This window comes from Suncus etruscus, chromosome 2 (assembly GCF_024139225.1).
Source record: "Suncus etruscus isolate mSunEtr1 chromosome 2, mSunEtr1.pri.cur, whole genome shotgun sequence".
Classification (NCBI taxonomy): domain Eukaryota; kingdom Metazoa; phylum Chordata; class Mammalia; order Eulipotyphla; family Soricidae; genus Suncus; species Suncus etruscus.
The window spans coordinates 146,756,206-146,781,135 of record NC_064849.1 but is presented as its reverse complement, the minus strand read 5'-3'; the positions used below and the strand labels follow the sequence as shown (position 1 = coordinate 146,781,135).

The 24,930-nt window shown below is 35.5% G+C and overlaps 1 protein-coding gene across 1 annotated transcript in view; it reads right to left on the bottom strand.

Annotated features, from left to right (window-relative positions):
* Positions 1-24,930, bottom strand: part of ADGRV1 (adhesion G protein-coupled receptor V1) — a 322,278-nt gene that overhangs the window by 282,183 nt on the left and 15,165 nt on the right. The window contains 8 exon segments of the mRNA XM_049769107.1: positions 51-214; positions 2,273-2,453; positions 3,132-3,317; positions 3,410-3,536; positions 10,045-10,268; positions 15,916-16,092; positions 22,373-22,702; positions 23,452-23,722. Coding sequence (XP_049625064.1) covers positions 51-214; positions 2,273-2,453; positions 3,132-3,317; positions 3,410-3,536; positions 10,045-10,268; positions 15,916-16,092; positions 22,373-22,702; positions 23,452-23,722 — 1,660 coding nt within the window.

Sequence of the window (24,930 nt, the reverse complement as noted above, 5' to 3'; positions counted from 1 at the left end):
AAAAATAATTACTAAGCAGAAACAAGTAAAGAGATATACACAACATTTACCTCATCTGGAAGGGAAATAATGGTGATATTTTTTGAAAATTCCTGATCTCCAAAAAAAATAATTCCTTGGACAGGAACTATATCTTGTGTAAAGTCTGGACTAACCATCCATGATACACTAACATCATCAAAGTTGCCTCGATTTCTTATTATACCATACACCGCTGTGAAATATAAACATAGTATATTAATTTTATAACAATGAGTATTAAGTTGCTCAAAATGTTAAAAGTAAAAATATGGCCTTTCTTTAATGAAAAATAATTAGTTTATAGCGTCCAACGTTTATATAAAAATGTTCTCCCTCGGGGCCGGAGAGATAGCACAGCGGCTTTTGCCTTGCAAGCAGCTGACCCAGGACCTAAGGTGGTTGGTTCAAATCCCGGCGTCCCATATGGTCCGTACCCGTTCCCCTCCCCTCCCCCCCAGTGCCTGCCAGGGGCTTTTTCTGAGCAGATAGCCAGGAGTAACCCCTGAGCGCCACCCGGTGTGGCCCAAAAAAACCAAACACCAAAAAAAAAAAAAAAAAATGTTCTCCCTCTAAAGTTTTTTGTTTTTTTTTTGTTTTGTTTTGTTTTGTTTTTTTGGTTTTTGGGCCACACCCATTTGACGCTCAGGGGTTACTCCTGGCTATGTGCTCAGAAATCGCCCCTGGCTTGGGGGGACCATATGGGACGCCGGGGGATCGAACCGCGGTCCTTCCTTGGCTAGCGCTTGCAAGGCAGGCACCTTACCTCCAGCGCCACCTACCCGGCCCCTCCCTCTAAAGTTTTAATGAAAGAAATGGGTTAGATCCTTTTCTTCAAGTTTGGGTTTTAGAAACCTTTTAGCATAATGAATAAAATGTGATTAATTGTTTTTTATTTTATTTCAGAAGCGTGATTATTGTGTGGTGCTTGTGTCTATCGCTGTAGTGCTCGTTGGATTTCTTGTTTGACTTTTCTTTTTGTATTGTTGTGGTGATTCTCTTCCTTTTTCCCCTTTCTTCTCTCAAAAATGATATTTAGAACCTCTAGAAACAGGGGTCTCAAACTCAATTTACCTGCGGGCCGCAGGAAGCAAAGTCGGGGTAATCCTTGAGTGCAAAGTCAGTAGTAGTAGCCTTGAACATTGAGGGGTGTGACCCAAACAACTAAAACAAAACAAAACAAAAAAGATTCCTCTAGGGCAGGGCCATAAAACGTTGTACGGAGCGCTGCGCTGGCCCGCGAGTTTGAGACCCCTGCTCTAGAAGGACTCTGCCCACTTTCGGCCTGTGTCATTTTTACCCCCATTCTATTTCTTTTCTTTCTTTTTTTTTTTTTTTTCAAACAGAACCACATAACCATCTTGCTCTGCCCTCAAATTGAGAGGGAAATAACAGAGGGTACCAAGTCCAAACAACTGTATGATCATTAAATAGTAATAAAAATGATCAGACTTAAACACCAAATCCAAAGCCAATGACAACATAATCGATACCCAATATACAACATGCTAGATACAGAGAGGATCACTTATACTAGCCTGGGGGGTAAGGGAGGGGGATATCAGATGCATGCTGAGGATGGGGTGGAAGGAGGTCAACTTCGGTGATGGGAATTCCCCTGATTCAATATTAATATGTACTTAAAATATTACTATGAAAAATATGTTCCACTTTGATCAAAAATTAAAAAATGTGATTAATTATATGTACTTATCACAATCCTATAAAAAATAAATGCTAAAAGCAATTAGAAGAAGCTGCAAACTCAAAAGTGACTTTCTTGGGGCCGGAGTAATAGCAAAGTGGGTAGGGAGTTTGCCTTGCATGCTGCGGATGACACAGGTTCAATCCCCAACATCCACATGGTCACCTAAGCCTGCCAGGAGTAACTTCTGAGCACAGAGCCAGGAATAATCCAAGTGCTGCAGGGGGGGCCCAAAAACAAAAACAAAGTGATTGTAAACCACTCTAGTTTCATGCATTGTAATTGTTCCCTATCAACAACTTTTAGTTTTAAATCTTTCCATATTTCTTTCAACTCATTATTGAGTATTTGGTCAGTATCATCATATTTCAAGCACAAGATAAAATGAATAGTTCTAAATATGACTGTTAAAATATCAATTTCTAAAATACAATATTTTCTAAGGCAGATTGACTGGACAACTGAAACTAATTACCATAGAAATAAATTAAAAGAATGATTCTTCCTATATGTCAATAGTAATAAGATACAAAAAATAGAATCAATTACCACTATAAATATCATCTCCTTTACTTTCGTTTATCATGACACTTAAATCATCAGAAACAAATTCTATAATCCCATGAGGATCATCGTTTTTCAGAATAGTTATGTTGACAATGGTAGTGCTTCCCAGCTTGCTTTCCCATTCACCGTGGCTGTTGAGGATTATATAATAGTGTTCATCCAACTAAAATAAACATGTCAGTGAAGAAAAATTATATGGTCAAAATTTTCTAAGTAAATTTAAAAGATATATATATATATATATATATATATAACTCATAATAAATTTTCAGACACATGTATTGCACAAAAAGGACAAAAATGTCAGTACTACTTCTAAACTCTTATCAATTCAGAAGCACACAGTATCCAGATAAAGACATTTCTAAGGCTAATAGTATACAGAAGATTGTACCTTATCAGTAATGACTGTCATTTAAAGGATGAAAATTAAATAAAATTAATTTTAAAACTACATGTACTTTAGTTTATAATATAGAAAATTTATCACATTAATGAAAAGTAAAAATTTATTTCCCCTCAGCATATAATTTTATAGTAAAACTTCAGTTCTAAAACAAATAAAAGTACAATGAATACACACAGAATAAAATAATATTAAAATAAAGGTTAAAAATTGAAAACTGATCCTATTCAAAGTTTCAGATTGCTTTTTGTTTCTTTGTATAGGACAAACATACAATTCAATCTGAATATCTTACTTTGGGTTTTTAGCTGTTATTCCTTTTATAAAATCCTCTTTTCTTCTGTTTCTCCTTGCCAGTGTTCAATATATTTATAGAACAAATGACTAAATTCAATTAACTTTCCAAAATTATATGAAAAAAATTAAATCCCATACCTCTGGTATCCCATCCAATCTTGTTAGCAAAGTTATTACAATATCTCTTTCGCCAGGTTTAAATTCTAGTACTCCAGTGTTTCCATAGAATTCATTGCTATCTCTTGGCTCTACTCGGTAGTGTAGAAATTGCTTCACTAGAGCTCCTCTGGACCGAATTATGTGGAGTTCCACAGAATCTCCTTCCTTTAAAAAATATCCACAAAAGTCCAAATCCTTTGAGATCACTCTTCTGAATTTCTAAGTACAAAACAGATGTGAATTTTTTTCATACTTACCTTTATAACATAGGGACCTCTGGACTCAGGAGAAAATTCAAAAATTCCCCCAGGATCATCATTCTCCAAGATAATTAGGTCACGGCTGGTATATCCAGATTTTAGCACCTGATTTTCCACATTGACCCTGGACAAGTTAGAGAAGAAATAGTGCCAGCTATGTATAGCTTTCATCTAAATTTTGCAGACTAATGCAGATCTCTTACAAAAGTTTCAGAATTTATTGCACATGATTGAAAACAATCACTTCATATGCACACCAGAGTAAAGTAACCAAAAATGGAAAATATAGTTTATGTTAATAAATAATAAGATACATATTTAAGAAACATTTAGCTATTAACATATAAGCTGCATTTAACTAAAAGTTTCCTATACTTGAATTTCTTTTAAAGCCCATTATATAAAACTATACCATTTGAAGTTAAATAACTTTATGAGTTAAAATAAGACACACTAATCAAAAGAAACAAATCACATTTTATGAATAGCAATAATTTTATTATTCAATTAACCTCAATTTAATCTAACATAAATTTTATTGTGAAGAATAGTAGAAAACATTTAAATCGATAGGATGTATCCAAGATATATTATATTTCTATAATAAATATACATGTGTCTCAAAAGAAAGTATTAAAATAAAGTGTTTTATATGAGGAAGAGGAGGAAGGAAATGGGGGTGCACTGGTGGTGGGAAAGTTGCACTGGTGAAGGGGGTATACTTAAAAATATAAAATTAAAAAAATACATAAAATTAAAGGGCTGGAGAGATAGCATAGAGGTAAGGCGTTTGCCTTTCATACAGAAGGTTGATGGTTGGTTCGAATCCCAGCGTCCCATATGGTCCCCTGAGCCTGCCAGGAGCGATTTCTGAGCATAGGGCCCGGAGTAACCCCTGAGTGCAGCTGAGTGTGACCCAAAAACCTATATATATATATAATTAAAATAAATATAAAATAAAATGTTCTTTATGTCTTTTATGCTTAATGTATAATTAGAATGATCACCAACAGATTCTTTACTAGCCAATAGGTTCTTTAAGAAATTTTCAATTCTGTAAGCTGCTCAAACCTTTCCAAATATCTCTACTGAACCAAAAAGTACTCATAAGCAGATCTCAGAATATAAAGAAGCAAAATTAATATGTAGGAAGCATAGATAACTTTCTATGTAGTAGAGAGTATGAATTGATATTCTTCCTTGGCATTTGGAAATCTGACAAATCATTGTGTAAAATTACAAATGATCCAAAAAGACAGTTCAAATAAAAGACTTTATGTAACCATAATAATTTTTTTTTTGGTTTTTTTTTTGAGCACCCCGGCGGTGCTCAGGGGTTACTCCTGGCTGTCTGCTCAGAAATAGCTCCTGGCAGGCACGGGGGACCATATGGGACACCGGGATTTGAACCAACCACCTTAGGTTCTCGGCTGCTTGCAAGGCAAACACCGCTGTGCTATCTCTCCGGGCCCGTAACCATAATAATTTACTGTAGATGTAATCATATGAGTTTCACATAAAATATTCTAATTTCATTTATATCAATATTTTCAGTAATTAAGATTTCCTACATACTCATAAGCTAGAATATATCAATTTGGAATAGAATATAAAATATAAAACTTTATTCTTAGTACTAAACCAATCCTTAATTAATTTGAACTATTCTAGGCTTCTGTAAAAAGGCAAAATTTAAAAAGTTCTTCATACAGCTAAGAAACTGTAGGCAAGGACTTTCTTTAATAAATAGAAATTAATAAAACATATAAAAATTCTGATTTTGCTTATTCTTTACCTAAGCCAACTCTGATATTCATAAAAGATACTAAAAATTTGACAAAACACAGTATTTCCTGAATGATATGTGAGCTATAAGAAAAGTTAGTATTTTTAAGTTTTTATTAAGGACTTACATCTAAAAGTATCATATATTTTATTTAAATGCATTCAAAAATTTAAACTCCTAGGACAAAAACATGACATCAAATTTCACCAGATCATTAGAAACTGGAACTTGGAGCCGGAGCTGTGGCGCAGGGCGTAAAGGCATCTGCCTTGCGCACTCTAGCCTAGGACGGACCACAATTCGATTCCCGGCATCCCATATGGTCCCCCAAGCCAGGAGTGATTTCTGAGCACATAGTTCAGTGACTCTTGAGTGTCACCAAGTGTGGCCCAAAAAACAACAAAAATAAAAATAAAGTGGAACTACACACAAGGCATGCACAGGCGGTGAAGGAGCAAAATTTCTCAAGGCTTGTGGTCATGCAGCAAGCACAGCAGCATCCTTGTCCAAAACAGTAGCTTGCAAACCAAAATTTTGACTCACTAAAAAACAATGCATTATTTTGAACACTTACCCAAAATACACGACAAACCTTTCTGTTTCTACCCTGTCAATGAGGGAGGAAAAGGAAACAAAGACACCATTTGCCAAAATCACACACAAATACTGCTAAAAATCTAGAATGGTGGTAAAAATAAAGCATATATACAGGCCTTCTTTTACTACCCCCAGAAACTAGTACTGTTTACTTTGTAGGATCTCAGAACACCTATTCTTTGCTACTTATAAATATTAGCAAAAGGTTCTGCAGTTCTCTCTTTGTAAAGACAACCCCATAGCCAACCAGCATATCAAAGCACAGGGAGGACATTCATTCCAGTCTCCAAGGTATAGGAGTGTGTTAAGCACTTATGTATATTCACAAACCACATACATTGGACAAGTTTCATTCAGTCTGATCTATAATTATTTAGAAATTTAAATAAGGTGTTAAGTAAAAACTCAGGCTAGAGAAAGCACTGGAAGACCAGGGTTCTTCTATTCCTGGCACCTCATATAGCGCTCAGAGTACTACCAGGAGTGATCCCTGAGTGTTAGAGCAAGAAATAAACCCTGAACACTGCCAGATGTGGCCCTCCTTCTCTGCTCTAAACCATTTAAGTAGTTGGTTTTTCTGGGTTTGGTATTTTTTTATTTTTATTTTTCAAATAGAATATTATAGTTATATTTAATTTCTAAATATATTATTTATAATATAATATGTATAAATATTAAATTTATATTTGTTAAGTTAATACAATTCTCACCTTGAATATGTAAAATACAAACTATACAAAATGTTGGGTTTTTTACTTTGTAGTTTATCAATATATAAAATAGAAGATTGCATAAATTTATATTACATATTTATAAAGTCAAGTAACTATATAGAAAAAAAACATTTGTTTAGCTTAGGGATACTTGGGAATAAACCACTTTAAAAATTATTGCACATTTGAAATCGCAGAGCATAACACTGCATAAACCTGTTTTCCAACAAAACAGAATCTCTATAAGCAGATATATACCTTTGTCATTTGCATACTCAAGACTTAAGATATGATTGCTTAATTAGATTGTCATTTAAATTAAACCTTACATCAAAAAATGTAAACAAGGGGCCGGGAGGTGGCGCTGGAGGTAAGGTGCCTGCCTTACCTGCGCTAGCCTTGGAAGGACCGCGGTTCGATCCCCCGGCATCCCATATGGTCCCCCAAGCCAGGAGCAACTTCTGAGCGCATAGCCAGGAGTAACCCCTGAGCATCACCGGGTGTGGCCCAAAAACAAAAACAAAAAAAAACAAAACAAAACAAAAAAAAAAAAATGTAAACAATATTCCAAATTTCCAATACTTTGTATTTCCAATAACCTTGAAAAACACACCAGAATACTCTACCTTTGGGTATTATTTTTAATCAAGTAACATTAACTTACACTCATATATAACAAAATTTCCTATAATGAAGTGACATAAAAAAAATCTTTTGATTTAGGAAAAGATAAGCAAAAAGGGATTCTTAACTGAAACAACACTAAAAAACTATAACTTCAGTATTAAAACAATCTTAACCAATATTTACTTAAATACAGAAAATTTATATTTAAGTTTGACATTAATAGAAAAATAGCACAATAAACCATCCAACGTCTCTTGTTGCAATATTACACAGAAGCTTTTTGTATTAACACTAGTATTCTTTAATTTTTCATTTTAGTGTGTTAACTAAAACTAAAAAATTGATATGGTGATTTTTAATTAATTGATTTCCTTTATTATATAAAATTATATAAAATACCTTTCATTATAACCTAAAAATATTTATTATTTAAAAGAACATTTTGATTTTCATATTAGATTTTATTTTTATATTTTGCTATTAGTTTAGTTGTTTTGTTTTACTTTTCTATGAAAAATGAAATAATGTGCTTTTTTCTGAAAATAAAAGAAAAATAATTTGTCCCCTTCATTTTACATTTTATTTCATTTTTTATTAAAAATTAAAATGCTCATTAGGTTTATAAAATGTGTCTAAAAAAATAGAAGAGATTGATAGTAAAATAGAGAGGACAAGTAATTAGGGCTAGGGAAATAGCTCAATTGTCTGAGTTTATGCTTTGCATGCAGGAGCCCTGAGTGTGATCCCTAGCATGACCCAATACCCCAAAACCACCAAAAAAGTGAACCTGAGCCCTAAGCTGGGAATAGCACCTAGCACCACTGATATGGCCCCAACAAATAAATAGATAATAAATACCACATCAGTCTTGACTTAATTACCTATAAATTTTACTGTCACTAAATTGTAAATTTTACAAAGCTCTCAAGGAACAACTAAACTTCTCTAACATATATATTACTAAAGAAATTCTAGCACATAAAGCTGTTTGTTATTTCTTTTCTTAATTCACTTATATCCATTAAACGCAGCATTACATTTTTTTGTTTCAGAAAAAGATTCCTGAATTACAAATAACAAAAACTCTGTTAAAGAGACTGTAGCATTTTCTTACTATGCTTTGTACATTTAATACTTATTGTAACTGAAAAAAAATGCTCCTCAAATTTGTACTTTGATTCTCTGCAAAATAAGTATAATTCAATGGTTTAATTCTACATAAAAGAGAATTCCATTAAAGACTAACGCTTTCCTTTTACTAATTAAAAAAAACTCTAATCTACTCTGTTGAAAAAGCTGGAAATTGATCTACCATATTATCCAGCTATACCACTCCTAGGGATATGCCCTAGGAACACAAAAATATAATACAAAAATCCCTTCCTCACACCTATATTCATTGCAGCGCTATTTACAATAGCCAGACTCTGGAAACAACCAAGATGCCCTTCAACATATGAATGGCTAAAAAAAAACTATGGTACACAATGAGTGATGAGTTTAGTTAGAGAAATAAATACATTGTGAACTATCCTAACAATGAGAATGTATGAGGGAAATAGAAAGCCTGTCTAGAGAACAGGCAGGGGTGGGGTGGGGAGGAGGGAGTTTGGGACACTGGTGATGGGAATGTTGCATTGGTGATAGGGGTGTTCTTTATATGACTGAAACCCAACCACAATCATGTTTGTAATCAAGGTGTTTAAATAAAATATTTAAAAAAAACTGTGGTAAAGATATACAATAAAATAATATGCAGCCTTCAGGAGAAATGAAGTCATGAAATTTTCCTATACATGGATGTACATGGAATCTATTATGCTGAGTGAAATAAGTCAGAGGGAGAGAGATAGACACAGAATAGTCTCACTCGGGGCCGGAGAGATAGCATGGAGGTAAGGCCTTTCATGCAGAAGGTCATCAGTTCGAATTTGGCTTCCCCTATGGTCCCCCATGCCTGCCAGGAACAATTTCTGAGCATGGAACCAGGAGTTTCCCTTGAGCACTGCCAGGTGTGACCCAAAAACCACAACCACAACAACAACAACAACAACAACAAAAAGAATGGTTTCACTCATCTATGGGTTTTAAGAAAAATAAAAGACATTTTTGCAATAATTTTCAGAGACAAAGAGAGGAAGGCTGGAAGGTCCAGCTCACGACATTAAGCTCACCACAAAGAGTGGTGAATGCAATTAGAGAAATAACTACACTGAGAATGATCATAACAATGTGAATGAATGAGGGAAGTAGAAAGCCTGTCTATAGTACAGGTGGGGTGGGATGGGGAGGAGGAAGATTTGGGACATTGTTGATGGGAATGTTGCACTGGTGAAGGGGGGTGTTCTTTACATGACTGAAACCCAACCACAATCATATTAGTAATCAAGGTGTTTAAATAAAGATAATTAAAAAAAAGAAAATGAAGCCAGAAAAACTATAATATTTTAGATTTGTTGCTACCTAGTTTTAATAGCAAGGCACTACCTATTTTTAACAGATGATAATATCTTCTTTATATTCTCTAAGTGATGCTTATTTACAATATAAATAGCAAAATAAAATTCACTGTCATAATATTCAATAGTTGGGGCTAGGATACAACAGGTAAAGTACTTGTCTTGCATGTGGCCAACCCAGATTCAATCCCTGGCATCCATTATGGTCTCCTGAGCCCCACCAAGAAAAATTTCTGAGTGCAGAGTAATCCCTGAGCATTGCAAGGTGTGATCCAAAAACTAAAAAAAAAATAGTAATTATTCATAAGTTTAATCTGAAGTCTTCAAAAACAGGAAAGCCAGAAGGACCACATTTTACTGCTTAGCTTTCTCTTTAGTCTTTTATAAGAGTTTAAATACTTAAGAGAACTAAAACATATAAATATTACACATTTCCATTTTGATTATTACCTGTCTAGGGAAAGTGTCACAGTCTCATTAATTTCCGGTATGTCATCAGCTTTGACAGTAATGTTGATCATTGTGTCACTTTGCCCAGTTACAAACACAACAGAGCCATTAAAAGGACCTATATCATCCAGGGTCACTGCTTTTGAATTAAACCCAGATGCTCTCAAACTCCAGTAAACTGTAGCTTGGCCATCAGTTCCATCTCGATGTAAAGGAATGCATACCTAATAAAATTAAAAGTTCTTCTGAGATAAAGTCATAAATTTTATATATTTATGTATTTCCAGTCAGATACACATATAAATATATACACATAGTAATATATAATCACACATATTCAACAGAGATATAAACTATTAAGTCATTAAATACAGGGGCCAGAGCAGTGGCACAAGCGGTAAGGCATTTCCCTTGCATGCACCAGTCTAGGGAGATCCTCCGGCGTCCCATATGGTCCCCCGAGCCAGGAACGATTTCTGAGCACATAGCCAGGAGTAATCCCTGAGAGACACCAGGTGTGGCCCAAAAACCAAAAACAAAAAATGTCATTAAATACAACTAAAATATTACCATAAGCATTAAATAATATTGGGGGGGTCACACCCAGTGGCTTCAGGAGTTATTCCTGGCTCTGCACTCAGAAATCACTTTTGGCAGTCTTGGGGAACTATACGGGATGCCAGGAATTGAACAGGTATGTCCAGAGAGGGTTGGCTGCTTGCAAGGCAAATGCCCTAACACTGTGATATTACTCCAGCCCCACTTTAAATAATTTTAGATATGGGCTGGAGAGATAGCATGGAGGTAGGGCTTTTGCCTTGCATGCAGAAGGGTGGTGGTTCAAATCCCGGCATCCCATATGGACCCCTGAGCCTGCCAAGAGTGATTTCTGAGCACAGAGCCAGGAGTAACCCTTGAGCACTGCCAGGTATAACCCAAAAACCAAAATAAAAAAAATGAAAAATAATTTTAGATAGGACTATTTTATTAGTTTCTGAATACCAATGCATATACACAAGCATATTTAATCTGAAACATTTTTAATAAAAGTTATTCTAAAAGCAAAAATATCATAGGACAGTCAAATTTTGCTAAATTTTCATCAGATATGTTCTAACAAAAGAATTTACTTTTGCAGCAAATATGAAAAATAAAATTTTGTAGTTAAAAATGAAAAATTACATTCATAAAATACATCTAAAGTGATCCAGGTATAAATAAGAAAAAATGCAAAATAGGAATAAGAATAATATAAATATGGATAAGCAATGTTTCTAGCCATTAAAATAAATAAATAAATAAATAAGAGGTAAGATAAATATTTACAGAGAGGGCTCTGAGTTACTCTTGATAACTTACTTAATTTGTCTGTTATAAATTCCCATATGTGAATGTAGCCACTGTTTTCCTATTTTGTACATTTGTAATGAGTTTTCGAGTATCCCTTTATAGATGAGCTCAATATATGAAAGCTAATACATAATCCTAAAAGTATATTTCACTTGGTAATATTTTGCTTGATATATACACATAATATATGTTAAAATATATTGTATTATAATGCTTTGTCCAAAGAATATAAATGAACATTGAGTGCAGGAATGCTATTTGTCTTAAGCTTCTAAAAAAGTATTCTCTGTTACCAGTTCACATAATCCACCTTGACAACACATAAAATGCTTTACTCATGATCCAGTCTGCTAATCTGGTTAGCCATTGTCAGTGCTAAATTCTGAGGGAAAACCAAAAAATAATAGAGGCTAGCATCTTGAATAACCCTGAGAAAGCAGGCATAGTTAGGCTCTAGATGGGGCATAGAGAAAAATAAAATTACCCCTCCACTCTTCATGCTGTTTCCCAGAATGAACAATATAGGCGCAAGAAAACCAAGTCTACTTTCAAATAAAATTTCCTCCAGAGGAGCCAGAGAGATAGCATGGAGGCAAGGCGTTTGCCTTGCATGCAGATGATCGGTGGTTCAAATCCCAGCATCCCATATGGTCCCCCAAGCCTGTCAGGAGCAATTTCTGAGCATAGAGCCAGGAATAACCCCTGAGGGCTGCCAGGTGTGACCCAAAAACAAAACAAAAAAAATGAAAAATTTCCCTCCAGAGAAATATATGAAATGGAGAAATTCTGGTTTTATAAGATAATGAATAAAAGCAAATCCATTTTTCCCAAATATCAAGGTCAGCATGGCCTCTTGAAAAGCAATTTACTTTTTCTTTGAGTAATTCACTATTTTGCTTTTTTATTATTATTATTTTGGGCCATACCCAGCAGTGCTTGGGATCACTTCTGGCTTTGCACTCAGAAATTGTTCTTGGCAGTGCTTGAAGGACCATATGGGATGCTGGAGATCAAACCTGGATGACTGAATGCAAGGCAAACATCCTACCTACTTTCCAGTCTCAAATCCGCTTTTTAAAAACAAACATAACCCTTTTAAGATTTTTCCCTGATAATTTGGAAACAAAATATTAAGGAACATGTAAAAAAAAAAGTAAAATGAAACTGCCTTCTTGATAAATGAAGTTTTTCTAACAGACATAAGGAAAGAAAATTCTGGTCACCATATTTTGAAATGAGATTTTGATTACATAAACATTTTTCTTCATTCCTTATCTGAACACAACCCAACTGAAGTGTGAAAAAGAATGCTTAGAGAATAATAGAGACTGAAAAATCAGAGCCAGAATATCTGGCAAGAAGCAATATTCGTGAGAGTAAGAGAGAGAGAGAGAGAGAGAGAGAGAGAGAGAGAGAGAGAGAGAGAGAGAGAGAGAGTGTGTGTACTGCAAATATTTACCCTTACACATATATAAGAAAATTCTAAGACTTGGAATTCACAACTTTACAGACATCATCTCCACCAGGGAATTCACAGAAACCAAGTTTTACAGAGGCTTAATTTAGATATAAGCATGTAAGTACCCAGAAATGAGTCAAGAACACCTCTAGTACATTGTTTTCAGTATTTAGCTACCATTTTTGTCAAATGGCATTACACTATCTAAAATTAGTACCACCAGGGGTTGAAGAGATAGCATGTTGAGTAACCGGATTTTACTTTATTCAGGATAATTCTTTTTTGCATGTGCTGTCCCACCTGGGTGGGAAGTACCTCTGGAATGACCCCCTACTTCGACCTGTTCTCCACCCATAGGAGAGTGGTCCTGCTCTTCCCAATAAAGACCTCAGATCATAGAGACTATTTTTGGTTTATGTCCACAGCTAGCCTGTCTGCCTTTTACCTGCTTTCACATAGCTTGTTTTTGTTTGTTTGCTTGTTTGTTATATTTATTTTTAATAAAATTTTTATTTAAAACACCATGATTAGGGGGTGTTCTTTACATGACTGTAATCATACAACTATAATCATGTTTGTAATCACAGTGTTTAAATAAAGATAAAAAAAAAGATGCAGGGCTAGCGAAGAATGGCTGTGCTTGAAAGGTTATGAGATAGGCCACACACATGTGGTGAATAGGGTATGAATAAAGTTGATGCTTCCTAAAAAAAAAAAACAAAAAAAAACAAAAAAAACACCATGATTACAACCATGACTATAGTTGAATTTCAGTTACAAAAAGAACAACCCCCTTCACCAATGCAGCATTCCCACTACCAATGTCCCCCATCTCCGTACTCCCACAACCCCTGCCTGATTTTGAGACAGGGATTCTACTTCTCTCACTCATTAAAATTGTCATGATAGGAGGCCTAAGAGATAACATGGAGGTTAGACATTTGCCTTGCATGCAAAAGGACGGTATTTTGATCCCGGCATCCCATATGGTCCCCAGACTGCCAGAAGCGATTTCTCAGTGTAGACCCAAGAGTAACCCCTGAGCGCTGTCAGGTGTGACCCCCCCTCCCAAAAAAAAAAGATTGTCATGATAGTTGTTAATGTAGTTATTCCCCTAACTGCACCACTACTCTTTGTGGTGAGCTTCATATTGTGAGCCAGTCCTTCCAGTCCTCATCTCTATTGTCTCTGGGGATTATTATCATAATGTCCTTAATTTTTCTTAAAATCCATAGATCAGTGAGACTATTCTGTGTCTATCTCTCCCTCTGACTTATTTCACTCAGCATATAGTTCCATGTACAACCACGGAAAATTTCATGAATTCATCTCTCCTGACGGCTACATAATATTCCACTGTGTATATGTACCACACTTTCTTTCTTTCTTTTTTTTTTTTTTTTGGTTTTTGGTTTTTGGGCCACACCCGGCAGTGCTCAGGGGTTACTCCTGGCTGTCTGCTCAGAAATAGCTCCTGGCAGGCACGGGGGACCATAAGGGACACCGGGATTCGAACCAACCACCTTTGGTCCTGGATCGGCTGCTTGCAAAGCAAACGCCGCTGTGCTATCTCTCCGGGCCCAGTATCACACTTTCTTTAGCCATTCATTTGTAGAAGGGCATCATGGTTGTTTCCAGAGTTGTATTGTAAAAAGCACTGCAATAAATATAGGTGTGAGGAAGAGATTTTTGAATTGTATTTTTGTGTTCCTATGGTATATCTCTAGGAGTGGTATAGCTGGATTATAAGGGAGCTCAATTTCCAGTTTTTTGAGGAATCTCCATATTGTTTTCCATAAAGGCTAGACTAGACAGCATTCACACCAGCAGTGAATGAGAGTTCATTTCTCCCTCACATCCCCGCCAGCATTGATTATTCTTGGTCTTTGTAATGTGTGCCAGTCTCTGTGGTGTGGGATGGTACCTCATTGTTATTTTGATTTGGAATAAAAACAGATCCTCAGATCAGTGGAATAGACTTGAGTTTTCAGAGAATGTTCCCCCAGCATACAATCAACTAAACATTGATAAAGAGGCAGATAGCTTGTGGTGGATGTTTCTGAACCTGTTTTATCTCCCAAACCTTGTGTGAATTATTTCCTATGTTGTCTTTGCTTCCAGAAGTGTGTTCCCCAGTCCCTGTGGAATTGGGGCATGAGGCTTTCTCTACAATGCTTGGGCAGCACGAAACTGACCCAGGTTTGATTCACAGCGTCTCATATGATCCTCTGAACACAGCCAAAAGTAATTCCTAACTGCAGAGTCAGGATCAACCAATGAGCATTTTCAGGTGTAGCTCAAAAACAAAACAAAACAAATAAACAAACAAAAAATCCCTCAATTTTTTTGCTCTGTTTTGATTTGTTTTGTTTTGTTTTGAGGGGTCATACCCAGCGGTGCTCAGGGTTACTCCTGGCTCTGCACTCAGAAATTGCTCCTGGCAGGCACGGGGGACCATATGGGATGCCAGGATATTCAAACCATCGTCTATCCTGGACAGGCTGCTTGCACGCCCTACCACTGTGTTATCACTCCAGACCCAAAATCCCACAACTTTTTTAAAAGTTGCCACACCAGGGTCCGGATAGATAGCATGGAGGTAAGGCATTTGCCTTGCTTGCAGAAGGACTGTGGTTCGAATCCCGGCATCCCATATCGTCCTCTGGGCCTGCCAGGAGTGATTTCTGAGTGTAGAGCCAGGAGTAACCACTGAGCGCTGCTGGGTATGACCCAAAACCCAAAACCAAAAAAAAAAAAAAAAAAGTAGCCACACCAAAGAAGTAGCTATCTAAAAAAAAGTAGTCATATAATCTGATCAGGTCATTACAACCTTAGTCTATGAATACAGCAAAAGACGACCAAAAATATCACACACACACACACACACACACACACACACACACACACACACACCTCACTTAGGTCAAATTACAAACTTTTCTATTAAAGGTTTTTCTATTAACGGAGTTAACATTATATACTAATCATGCAATAACCACATTTTCTAATGTTATTTCAAATGCATTACACTCCATCAATAAAAAAAAAAAGATCCTACTTACCACATAAGCATCAGAATCTTCTGGTTCATGCAAAATGATTGGATGATTACCAATGAAGCCAATTTCTCCATTTGCAATGTCTGGAGTAATCTCTAAAGAAACATTCCGAATTTTCCCAAACTTAGGACTTATAGATGGGACAGGGGGAATTATGTTCACCAACTCCACAGTTTCCAGCTATAATTTTTAAAAAATACACACAATAAAAATGGGAAGAGACACCTTTAAATTAAAAGTAGTAGTATTAGTATTTGACAAAATAAACTTGTATGACATCATCAAAAATTCAACAATAGCCTTTATTTCCTTTATTCACCATATTTCTTACAAAGGCTTCTTGAACTCTTTCTGCTTCTTCATTTTTATTAGTCTTCAGGTTTCTTCTTCCTTAGCACCTTATTTTATGTCTAATACCTAATCATCTCTTATCTCTCACATTCTAGATATATGTAGTCAATTTCCAGTTATCATCATACAAATGTCTCACAGATAGACAAAAATCCAAAACAGAAATCATTTCAATCCATGTCCTTTACTACTACTGATCAGCATAAGCAACTGATTTCCTTCCTCATTACCTATATCTTACTACTTCGACTTTAATCCAAATATCTAAGAACTCATTTCTTAAACTTCCACTATTGTTTCCACTGCTATCTTCCCTAACATTTAAAGTTTAATTATAAATTATACTACAGCTAATTTAATATTGTTTTGTATGTGTTAGACTTTTACTTCCCAACAGGACAAGAATTCTGTATCCATCCCCATTTCAGCATTTTTCAATATGTATCTTGGATCTGAATCTACAGCACCTACATAATATGTATTGATTCCTTTCTCCAGTGGCAATTGACCACATTAGGAATCCTTATATATCACCAAACTTCAATATCTAAACACACTAGCTTTTCAAAATACAATTTATCAGTCCATACACTGTTCATCTCAGAAGAAATATAAGAAATTCTTATAGGACTGCAGAATCCATACATATGTCCAAATAAAAAGCAATTCCTGAGCTGGAGCCCACACAGTAAACTCAGATTCCATCCCTGGCATCCTCCAAGACTCCCAGGAGTGATTCCTTAGCACAGACCCAGGAATATCTGCTGAGCACAGCTGAGTGAGACCCAAGAGGGAAAAAAAAGCCTTTCCTAACCCAGGAATTTTTGCATCACAGCAGAAAGCTTGCCTTGCTGTGTGAGACCCTGAGTTTGATCCTTAGCACCAGGGTATAACACCTAGCATAACTACTGTGTGGGCACACCCTGTCTCACCCACTGAAAGGGGAAAAAAGGTAATTCTAAACTAAATAACAAATTAAAGATCCCCACAATGCTCAAGGATTTGGAGACAGCTCCTGAAACACTTAGTTAACTAGGCCATGTTTCAGGACTGAAACCAAAGGTCATGGACCTGCTCAGGCCCTAAAGTAAGGGACCAGAAGGCCAGTGAAGCAGTATTTGGGGGAACATGGGTGGAGGAGGGATCCTGGAGTGAATTTCACCAATGCTGGGGCAAGGGAAGAGCACGCTGTTACAGGGACTGTGAGGCATTCACCTCCTCTTTCTCTCCAATAATCTCTCATTCTTTTCAGAGAGTTGGGGAAGAAGGGATTTGGGGTCACACAACAATGTTAAGGGCTTACTCCTGGCTCTGTGCTTAGGGATCACTCCTGGAAGTGCTTAGGGGACCATAAACAGTATAGGAGTCAACTTTGTGAAAGACATGAGCCTTATCCTTCTCTTGTATTATATATCTTTCTAGTCTAGTCTAGACTTTATAAATTGAAAACAAAGTCATTAAGTAGACATAAAATGTAGAATTGTGAGTAAACTTAACTCATGATGTATGACTTGTTCACTTATCCACAAGTGAACAAGACTGGTAATAATCACACACATATTCTTACATTTTGTTATGTTATATTAATTGCAAAGGTATATATCTTTCTTAAATTCTATACATCTAGCCATTCTCTGCACAGAAGTTATAAAATGTTCCAGATCTGATTACTATTCATTTGCTCAAAAAAAATGTTAGACTAGTTTTGCCTAACATTTATATTTAATATTTATTTTGACATAATATATTTAATCAAGTAAAGAAAAATATTTAATCAAGTAAAATAAAACATAAGTTTCAGTATACTACATTTGCTTTAATAAAATGTAAGCATAACTGGTTAAATGCAAGAGTATAATACTCATTCTGGAGGAATGTGTATTTATAATATATACCCACATATATATATATATTATCTTTAAAAGTATCATAATGTGAGGAGCCGGTGAGGTGGCGCTAAAGGTAAGGTGTCTGCCTTGCAAGTGCTAGCCAAGGAAGGACTACGCTTTGATCCCCTGGCGTCCCATATGGTCTCCCAAGCCAGGGGCAATTTCTGAGCACTGAGCCAGGAGTAACCCCTGAGCATCAAATGGGTGTGGCCCAAAAACCCAAAATAAATAAATAAAATAAAATAAAAGTATCAAAACGTATAAATTTTATGTATAAGGATATATAGTAAAAGCATATTATTTGAAAGTCAGTAGTAGTACTTAGAGGAGTCATTTTTAAAATAAATCAGTTTATTTTCAAATTAAGCTGTTGTGGACAAACATTTCACTTCTAATTTTCACAAAACTAAACTGATAATACTATTTACATGTTTGCATCAAAGTTTTCTACATAAAAGTAAGAAAAAGTCATAATTTCATATTTTCATTTCTATCCTTTCATTTATCAAAAGGTGTTATAAAATTTATCCTAGTTCAACTACTTTTGAGATATATATAGTTTTATTTTTTAATATACTTTTTATTTAAAAAAAATATAAAGAAAAAGGCTGAAAGATTAACTGATCCAGAAGGAAACACTAATCTTACATGCTTCATTTCCTAGTCTCAAACTGCTTCATTCATAAAGAGTCCTTCTTTGCTTACAAAGGAACATTTTGCAAGTAGGAACAGCACATGCCTGCCAAAAGTTGTATCTCAGCCTAATGCATTTAGCTAAAAGGGTTACTAAAGAATGGGATGCTCATGTCTCAGATTCGCCTTTCTGAGACTCCATTCATCTCTCCATGCATTCTGGTGCCTCCTCTTCTTTAGCTGCTCATCCATTAAGTACTGTACAAATTACACAACCATCTCATTCCAACCAGTCTTCCAGAGACTACAGCTTGTTTCAGCCTAAAGGAATCATGCCAGTAACTAATAATTGCATTTTTTCTTTTTTTTAATGCATTTTTTCTAAAGTGTTAGATGAACTGAATAAAAAAATCTGAACAAAATCTTTGTTTTTTAAACTAAATATATAAAGATTAAATATGGAATAGTGGTATGAACAACTTTCTATCCTATGATCATCAAAATTCACATGCTAAATAAACATTTGTCTTAGTTTTTAAACGTCAGCAAAAAAATAGTCATAGTCAATAGAATGTGAATATAAGAGACTGCATACTATCAGACTTATAGGTTTGTAATAAGATTTTGTCACTATCAATTCTTTGCAGCTCCTTTGAAAAGATATATTCAAAAGACCAACAGTTAATATACAGATGACTAATAATGACATAGACTCAAAAGATCTCTATACGCAGTAAAAAAAAAAAAAAAAACTGGTTGAAGCAGCAGAATCAAACTTTTTTCTAAATAGAAACAGTTTTCTAAAAGTTAACATTTCTGCATCATCAGTTCTCAAACTCAAGTCATGTCACAGCAAAGACTGCAGAAGTGTACAAAGTCCCAGTTCCGAAAAGACAACAGTTGCAAGGTAAAAATGTTAGCTTTATTCCTGTTTTTTTATATATATATATATATATATATATATATATATATATATATATATATATATATATATATATATATATATATATTGGGGGATTTAGGGCCACATCGTGCGATACAAGATTCATCACAGCAAGATGGTGGATAAGAAGAAATAGCAAACACACTTTCCTGCATTTTTTTCTAAATGATTAACAAAGTGAAATATAGACCTGAAAAAGGGCCAGATGGCTGAAGAATAAGAGCAGTAGGGATTTCAGAGAGGGTCAGGGTAACTATAAATAAAATGGGTGAGGGTGAATCTGGAAAGCCCTGATTAATGAGAGGGAGGGAGTCTGCAGGTGCAAAACAGAGGCTAAACAGTGCCCTGGAAGCAGAGTATCATGGCCAAGTTCAGGGAGGAGCAGAGAAAAATTGGCCTCTGCACCCATTGGGGAGTTGGCATATAGAGCGGGGATCGATGGGAGCTATGTCAGCGCTTATTGCCAGCGTGCCTGAGGCCACTGGAGGATTCCTATGCTGCTGGTACAGTCCTTATTTCAAGATAGGGGTTGACATAGTAGCCAATGCTCCTGAGTGGTGCAGCTGATGTTGATGAGGCTAAGGCCCAACAGGAGAACTTGTTGGGCACTGCAATAGCTTTACCTGTGGCTTCTGCACAAAAGAAGTTCCCCTCTGGCTTTGCATAGCACTTGCTCTGTCCACACTAAGGCTCTTGGTGGGATTATATTCATCCAAGGTGTTTACTACCTCCAGTCAGAGTCAGAGCAAATGAACTGAACACAGTCTATAAATGGAGCAACATTTTTAAAATGATACCACCTATCGACCCCAAGAATCATCCTCACTATATCTTCCTTTGGCTACTACTGAGAATTCCCATGGACCAAACACAAACCTGAAGCTCCTAGATGCTCTTTTTGTATCTCCACCCATCTGAACCTATAAATCTCAACCATAGCACAGAGATAACAATACTCTAAATTAGCTAAAAAGAGCAGACAATGAAACCAGCCTAAAGGGGAAGGAAACTATAATCTTACTCCCTTCATTTTAGACACTAGTAGATACTTGGTAAGCTTGAATTCATGGTACCCACAACATTTATTTCTCTGCTTTCTACTACATAAGCTTTCATGTTATGCTGACACTACGCCTCCAATCATCTCAACAGATGGAAAAGTGCATAAAACACATACAATATCCTGGATATTTATCCTTAAATTACACCATGCAGTCTACAAATCTGATATTTTGATTTACAGAACAAATCAAGAAAAGATAGTTAATCAATTCATGCTAGTATATATGTATATTCAATTTTAAACAAAATAAGGAAACAGAAAGTTCCCCCCAAATGATGTTGCAAGCAAAAAGAATGCTTAGGAAAAGCTGCAATATAGTGAAACTGAATAGATTTTTGTCTGATAAGTTTGAAATACCTATTTTAACAATGCTAAGTGAATCATAAAAACAACATGAAAATAATATATTTAGAGTAATAAGAGATCAGTAGCTTTATCAGAAATAAATGATCTAAAAATATCTTTAAGTTAATGAATTCAACATAAGTATAGACCAAAAAGAACTGCCAATAAAGTCAATGAGTTGAAAGTATAGTAATGGAAATCACCAAGACAGAATAGAAATAGAAAATCTAATAAAAAAAATGTTGAAGCAAGACCTGGAAAGATAGTACAGCTGGAAGAGAGCATACCTGCCTCGCATGTGACTTACCTGGGTTTGATTCCCTGACCTAGTCCCCCAAATATAATCCCTGAACATTAGCAGTAGTAATTCCTAGAGGGGCAGTTCCTACAGGAACAGCCTTTGAACATCACCAGGTGGGACCCCAAACCAAAAATATATCAGTAAATCAATAAATAAAATGAAAACAACATCAGATGTGTAGCATATTAGACTACACAAACAGAAGCAATATCTGCATATAGGGTCACAGAAGGTAAAGGAGAACGAGGTAAAAGTCTACTGAAGAAGTACTAGCTAAGAACTTCCCTAATTTGAGGCAGGAGTCAAATCTAAGAGTTTCTGAGTCCTACAAACATAATGCCTGAAATTACTGTATTGTAAACAGCTGGGTAAATCTTGGTGTTAAATTAAAAAAAAAAAAAAAAAGAGAACTAAGTGGGAAAGAATAGTATGAGCCTTATTTGCTCTTAAGTAGATGAAAATTCGAAGACTCTATTGACATACAATTATCAGAGACTTTTCAGTATATGATTTCAAAGCATTCAATATAGCTTTCTCATGTTATTTTTGGCATGCTTTTCTTGCAGTTACCAACATGAAAAGCTTATCCAGTCTCATGTCACATTGCCCAAACCAACAAAAAATATCTTTCTCCTGCTCCCACCCCCATTAACAGTTTTTGAACAATTACTCAACAGATTCATTATAATTTTTTATGTATTTCATGCCTGATGTGCTTTTATTATCATCTGCTATAAATACTAACTTAAGTGTTTTACTCATTCTTATATGTCTAAATAACAAACAAGCCTCCATCATTGGAATGTTCAAGTAACTAATAGTAATTAATAAAATCCAAAATACAAATAAGAACAAAAATAATAGTTAATTCTTTCAGAGATAAATGCACATAAACAGATTACCCAAAGTTGAGAGTAATTTAATAATTAAAATACCTGTACTAGAAAATGGGCCCCATTTTGAAGAAATGCATCGTTTCTTATTGGTAGTTTTGTAGTAACTTGAGATTTTTGTTCTGGAAAAACGAGAGTATTTCTCCTGGATACAACTAAGATGGCATCTTTTGCTCGTAAAGGGTCCACAGCTCCAGCAGGAATATAAAGTGCAGAATAAAACATTTTCACATCTCCTTTAGTTCCTCCCAGTCTTATAAAACTCAAGGATAAATATCTTTCATTTGGGCTGCTCTCAATTTTTTGGTCTTCCATTGGAAAAAATGTTATTAAGCCATAAACATCATCACTATCCTGAATGTAAAATAAAAGCTGTAGATAAAAAAATAAAACATGAAAGTGCAGTATTTTTACTCTAATACTTCCTAAATATAGCTCTTCTAGGAATTCTAAGTTTTTAAATGTAATCATGTATTTTGTACACAAATGTTTACTTTTTTTATGGGGTAGAGTAGAACATGGATAAGAAACTGATTTCGGAGCCAGAGAGACAGCTACTCTGCATGCAAGAGTACTAGGTTTGATCCCTAGAAATATATGGCCCTCTTTGTACAATCAGCAGTAACCTCAAAATACTTGTGCTGAGAGTAGTTCTCAAGCACAGCTCAGGCCCCAAAACAAAGAAATAAAACAACAACAACAACAGAAACAAAAGCAAGCCAAAATTTAAAACTTCCCTAATGCATAACTTGTAAAAATTTTAGAAAAACCCACTTTTTTTTTACATAAAGTTAACTTTGGGGCTGGAGCAGTGGCACAAGCGGTAAGGCATCTGCCTTGCCCATGCTAGCCTCAGAAGGACCGAGGTTCGATCCCCCTGCATCCCATATGATCCCCCAAGCTAGGAGCGATTTATAGGAACAAAGCCAGGAGTAACCCCTGAGTGTCAGCAGGTATGGCCCAAAAACAAACAAACAAAAAAAGTTAACCTTGAGCTAAGGTAGCAACTACCCATTACAAAACCAGTCTTCTTCCTGTGACACCAAACTAAATAAATTTGTGTCATCATATTCTAGGCCTTTTTAAAGCACAGAAATATCCAAATAAATATAAGAGGTTACCTCTGCTGGTTCGCTCACTTCTGCACCTCCCAATATTGTATGAGGCAGAATCTGAAGTAAGTAAGCTTCTGCTTCCTCTGGAAGATCATCATTAATGACAGTCAAAGGAATGGATGCCAGCATCTGTCCCTGAGCAAAATGAAGAACTCCAGAACTTGGGCCAATGTCTGCTGTTACAGGTGAGGTGTCACTACTATTACGTGTCAATAGCCAGTTCACAGAAACATTCCCATGGGTGCCACCATTTCTGACCACTGTAATTTCTTCAAATCTAAAAAATAAATGCAGAAATGTATATGATTACATGATAACTCTATTATCTTCAACTAGTCTTTTCAAACTCAGATTGATCACACAACACTAAAAAAGAAGTATTTAGACTAAAAATGAGCATTTGTAATGTACTTGAAATGCACTTGAAACATGGCCTAGGTGCACATCACAAAGAATGAGAACAAGCAGTGCTGGCAGGAATGTGGAGAGAAAGGAACTCTTATCCACTGCAGGTAGGAATGCCATCTAGTCCAACCTTTATGGAAAGTGATATAGAGATTCCTCCAAAAATTGGAAATTGAACTCCCATATGACCCAGCTATACCACTCCTAGGGACATACCCTAGGAACACAAAAATATAATACAAAAATCCCTTCCTCACACCTATATTCATTGCCATGCTATTTACAATAGCCAGACTCTGGAAACAAACAAGATGCCCTTCAACAGATGAATGGCTAAAGAAACTGTGGTACATATACACAATGGAATATTATGCAGCCTTCAGGAGAGATGAAGTCATAAAATTTTCCTATACCTAGATATACATGGAATCTATTATGCTTAGTGAAATAAGTCAGAGGAAGAGAGATAGATGCAGAATAGTCTCACTCATCTATGGGTTTTAAGAAAAATAAAAGACATTTTTGCAATAATTCTCAGAGACAAAAAAGAGGAGGGCTGGAATGTCCAGCTCATGACATGAAATCACAAAGAGTGATGAGTGTAGTTAGAGAAATAACTACATTGAGAAATATTATAACAATGTGAATGAATGAGAGAAATAGAAAGCCTGTCTAGAGTACAGGTGGGGGTGGGGTGGGGAGGAGGGAGATTTGGGACATTGGTGATGGGAATGTTGCACTGATGAAGGGGGGTGTTCTTTACATAACTGAAACTTAACTACAATCATATTTGTTGTCAAGGTGTTTAAATAAAAATATTAATAAAAATGTGGCCTACGAACTATTATAATACAAATTCACCTGTAAGTTTAGATCACTCAGAATAGGAAAAGTAAAATAAAGCTAAAAAAATACCACCAAATCTTACTGTCTCAACATTGGGCCCCACACCACCAGCATTAAGTCTTGAAATGATAAATATTTCTAGCAACAAGTTTAAAATAAACAAGACTGGGCTAGACAAATAGTATAGAAATTAAAGCATTTCTTTGCAAGCAGTTTCTCAGCACCACATAGGAT